General features: G+C 44.3%; 1 protein-coding gene across 1 annotated transcript; it reads right to left on the bottom strand.

Moving 5' to 3' along the window:
• Positions 1–1,646: 1,646 nt before the first annotated feature.
• On the bottom strand, positions 1,647–3,245 carry LOC137544655 (E3 ubiquitin-protein ligase TRIM39-like). Its single transcript, XM_068265748.1, has 2 exons — positions 2,358–3,245; positions 1,647–2,204 (listed from the first exon to the last, which is right to left on the bottom strand). The coding sequence occupies exons 1-2, from the start codon at positions 3,243–3,245 to the stop codon at positions 1,647–1,649; spliced, it is 1,446 nt and encodes a 481-aa protein (XP_068121849.1).
• Positions 3,246–4,307: the final 1,062 nt, after the last annotated feature.

Raw genomic sequence — 4,307 nt, 5'->3', positions numbered from 1 at the left:
ACCAGGTTTGAGGCATCTGCTTTTAACAGTATAAGAGAATGGTAGCAGCTTAAATATTCCCTTTGAAAATCAAAAGGTGATTTTTAATTGGCTGTTGTAGGCTCCACCCACCTTCCAAAATCTTAGTCTCAGTCACCCAATGAGCAACTGTGCAAAGTTTGAGAACTCTGCCATTAACGGTGTAAGAATGGCTGCAGTTTATATTTTCCCAGTAAAAGTTGTTTTTGGCTCCGCCCACTTTTTGTAACCTTGACACACAGTCACTAAATGACCAAGTTTGTGATCTTTCAGGTTCCTGGCATCAAAAATGTGTGAATGGAAGCAGTTTATCCACCAAGGAAATCTGATTGGCTGTATGTGGCCCCGCCCCTTTAGTGAATTTGGACCCCAGTCACCCAATGACCGACTGTAGCAAGTTTGAAGCCTCTGCCATTAAAAGTGTAAGAATAGCAGTAGTTTCAATATTCCCCCTTGAAAATCAATAGGTGAATTTTGATTGGATGTTGTAGGCTCCACCCATTTTCTTAAATCTTAATCGCATTCACCCAGTGACCAACCGTGTCCAGTTTTAGACCCCTGCGATTAACAGTCTAAGAATGGCTGCAGTTTACATTTTCCCATTTAAAATGAACGGCTGAAATTTGATTGGCTGTTTTATGCTCCGCCCACTTTTCCTGGATTTGTAACCTCGGTCACCAAGTGACCAACTGTGCCAAGTGTGGGGACTCTGGCTTGATTACTGTTAGAATGGCAGCCTTTTACATTTTTTCCATGGCCTTGAATGGGTGAAATCTGATTTGCTGTTTGTAGCTCCGCCCACGTATGCAGGGGGGATCCGAGACCCCCAGAACCTATTATTCCAGGTAGTAAGGAATCTGTGTACCAAGTTTCGTTCAAATCGGTCAAGGCGTTTTCACGTGATCGCGGCACATACACACATACACACACACACACACACACGCACGCACGCACGCACGCACACACGCAACACACACACACACACACACACACACGATTTTATATATATAGATGATGAGCAACTTTCTGATGGTTCAATATGGTCAGCATAGTGCAAAGAGGAAGGTTTTCCTCCAGTCTCCAGTTTTTCCAAATATCCAACATGTTTAGTTTGTGTTGCTATCCTCTGACATTTCAAGCAAGATTTCAGAACTTTTTTTAATATAGTTATACATTTCTTTAGAGATTTCTTTATTTAAATTAGAAATGTTTACCTCTTCTTATATTTTCTCCATGTTCAGTCAGTACTAACACATAATTTTCATTAAGTGTATAATCCTATTTCTTACTATATCCTTCTGCCAGTATTTTGTTAAACACATTTTTTGATGATCCGGATAAAACCCTTCTTGTAATTTCTTGCTCTTCTTCATTAACAAGTCTATTTCTTAGTGCAGCCCGTCAGTAGAGGCTGTATCTATATGCTGAACAGTTAGTGATTTAAGAGTATGATTGATAATTTTCCTCCATATTGCTTCATTCTTCACTTTTCCCCCTTTGCGTGTTTTGAATACATATTTATCCAGATATCTCAATGTTTATATACGCATTTTCTTGTCATAACCGTCCTTAGCTGCATTTTCAGTGGCTAGTGCAAAAGTTTGTTTTATATATCCTCTTGCAATCTCTTAAATCCCCTGATTCCTTCCTATCTTTATAGAACCTTTCCATATCCAAAAAACAGCATGGAGAGGCTCAGTGAAGGTGGCAGTGAAGGTGTGGAGGTGTCTGATCGGGTCACACAGGGCATAAAAGGAGATCTGCCCGGCCTCATAATCCAGACATATCCTGACTCTATCACTGGGGATCTTGTCAGATAACTGGATCTTTTCACTGTTATGCCTCACTGTATACTGATTATTCCATCTGTACAAAGCCCAGGACTTTTCATTAGATCCAATCACTGCCTCAGGTCCCCTCCTGGCTATACTGGGATAACACATCCCAACTCTCCACATTACTGATCCCCCAAAATCAACTTCCCAGTAATGTTGCCCTGAGGAGAATCTTTGGCTGCTCAACACCTGTAAACACTGAAATCTCTCTGGTGTTTCTGGGCGATTCTGGCTGCTGTCTGCCCTGGATACAGTTTTCCTGTCAGCTGATATATGTAGATAATTACCAGCTGTGGTAACATCTAATAATATGTCTGCATACACTGGCAGCCCTGATGTTTTCTGTAAAGACTTTTTAATTGCCCCCCCAAACTGGTGCAGTTTGTGTTGTATGAACCGCCTGGGCTGGGGGCGTGGCCTGGATAGTGTAGCAGGCATGGGAACTTTGTCCTCTGTAGTAGAATGTGGATAGGCCTGTGTGTCTGTATGTTTCTGCACAATTACCCCAGACATGATATCAGATAGTCCTGTGTGTAATGTGTGTGAGATGCCGGCCACATCCAGATCCCCTCCATCATGCAGCTGTTTATCATGTCTCTCTCTGTCCTCCGTGTCACACAAGTCACCTGTGTCTGATTCCTGTAAGACAGTCAGTGGATCAGTCATGTTACACAGCTCCTCCATGTGACGCATCTTCCTGGACAGCTCCTCCTTCTTTATCTCCAGCTGCTGAAGGACGTCATTATACATTAGTGACATCTGCTGTACCTGCCTGGTGATGTCACTCACGACCCTCTTCTCCAGTTGTTCCAGTCGTCTCCTGAGGTCTCTAAACAGGACAGCGACTCTCTCTGTATCACCATCTGCTTTTTCTTGTGCTTTTCTCTTGCGTTCCTTCAGACTCTGCACTCTTTTTTCAGTCTTTTCAGTCTCTGCCATCAGTTTCTGCAAATCATTTCTCAGTTTCTTTTTCTTCTCCTCAGAGGCCTCATCCAGTGACATCATCTTATGTCCTACATGTCCCCCAATCACATAGCAGGACACACAAGCACAAGCAGCATCCTCAGTGCAGTAATACTTCAGTAATTCATTATGGACGGAGCATTTCCTGTTCTCCATCTCCAGGTCAGTGGTGGGAGGTAGTAAAGTGTGTCTAACTGACTTAGCCCCAGAGACATTATGGAAAGCTGTGTTCCTTATCAGTCCAGGCCTCTTCAAATATATCTTCTGACATTTAGGACATTTATATTCCGTTATATGCCCCGGATGGTCCCAGGCTTGTGTGATGCAGCCCAGGCAGAAGTTGTGGCCACAAGGCAAGGTCATAAGATCTCTATAGATCTCCATACAGATGGAGCAGTGGAGCTCAGTTCTCACATCAGCAGAGGCCATTGTCACACTTGGAATCAGAGGACTGAAGGTGAAGTATTTCCCTGTTACATGACAAGTAAGGTGCAGTTTATTACAGAGTTTTTAATCATTAACTTTGATGGTATATGAAAATCTCAGTGACATATAGAGTGTCTAGCAGGAAAGCAGTTTTACTGTAGTTGTTATTATTGCCGGGTATCAGGTGTTGGTATCAATAATATTAACTTTACTGCTATCATAGCAATGGAATTGTGAAGTGGTTGCATGGATTGGAATACTTAGAAATAGGATTCATTCATGTGGTCATTGAAACTAGTGTTGGGCGAACAGTGTTCGCCACTGTTCGGGTTCTGCAGAACATCACCCTGTTCGGGTGATGTTCGAGTTAGGCCGAACTCCTGACGGTGCTCGGCCAAACCGTTCGGCCACATGGCCAAACTAAGAGCGCATGGCCGAAAGTTCCCCGAACGTTCGGCTAGCGCTGTGATTGGCCGAACGGGTCACGTGGTTCGGACCCGAACGCGCTCTGATTGGCCGAACTGTCACGTGGTTCGGGTAAATAAATACCCGAACCACGTCATATCTCCGCCATTTGTCTGTGGGTTTAGCTTTGGGTAGGCAGGCAGGGTAGTTCGCGCTCCAGCCACGCTAGCCAGGGTCCCCCCTGTCATTGTGTCGCTGCTGGGAACAGTAGTACACCGCTCGCTCAGCCACACTATATAGCATTCTGTTTACTGCCACTCTGTGTACCTCGCTCAGCCACATTATATAGCATTCTGTTCACTGTTCTGTGTCTGCTGGGAATAGTGGTACACCGCTCGCTCAGCCACACTATATAGCATTCTGTTTACTGTTCTGTGTCTGCTGGGAATAGTGGTACACCGCTCGCTCAGCCACACTATATAGCATTCTGTTTACTGTTCTGTGTCTGCTGGGAATAGTGGTACACCGCTCGCTCAGCCACACTATATAGCATTCTGTTTACTGTTCTGTGTCTGCTGGGAATAGTGGTACACCGCTCGCTCAGCCACACTATATAGCATTCTGTTTACTGTTCTGTGTCTGCTGGGAATAGTAGTACAC

The sequence above is a fragment of the Hyperolius riggenbachi genome, chromosome 2 (genome assembly GCF_040937935.1).
Source record: "Hyperolius riggenbachi isolate aHypRig1 chromosome 2, aHypRig1.pri, whole genome shotgun sequence".
In the NCBI taxonomy this organism is placed as follows: domain Eukaryota; kingdom Metazoa; phylum Chordata; class Amphibia; order Anura; family Hyperoliidae; genus Hyperolius; species Hyperolius riggenbachi.
Note: the sequence above shows the minus strand (reverse complement) of the source record. Positions and strands in the feature narration are given on the sequence as shown.

Bases quoted from the DNA above. Each gene is read 5' to 3' on its own strand.
- LOC137544655 (XM_068265748.1), bottom strand. From the start codon at position 3,245: ATGGCCTCTGCTGATGTGAGAACTGAGCTCCACTGCTCCATCTGTATG. The intron at 2,205-2,357 runs GTAATTGTGCAG...GCAATTAAAAAG, and splicing joins TATCTGATATCATGTCTGGG to TCTTTACAGAAAACATCAGG.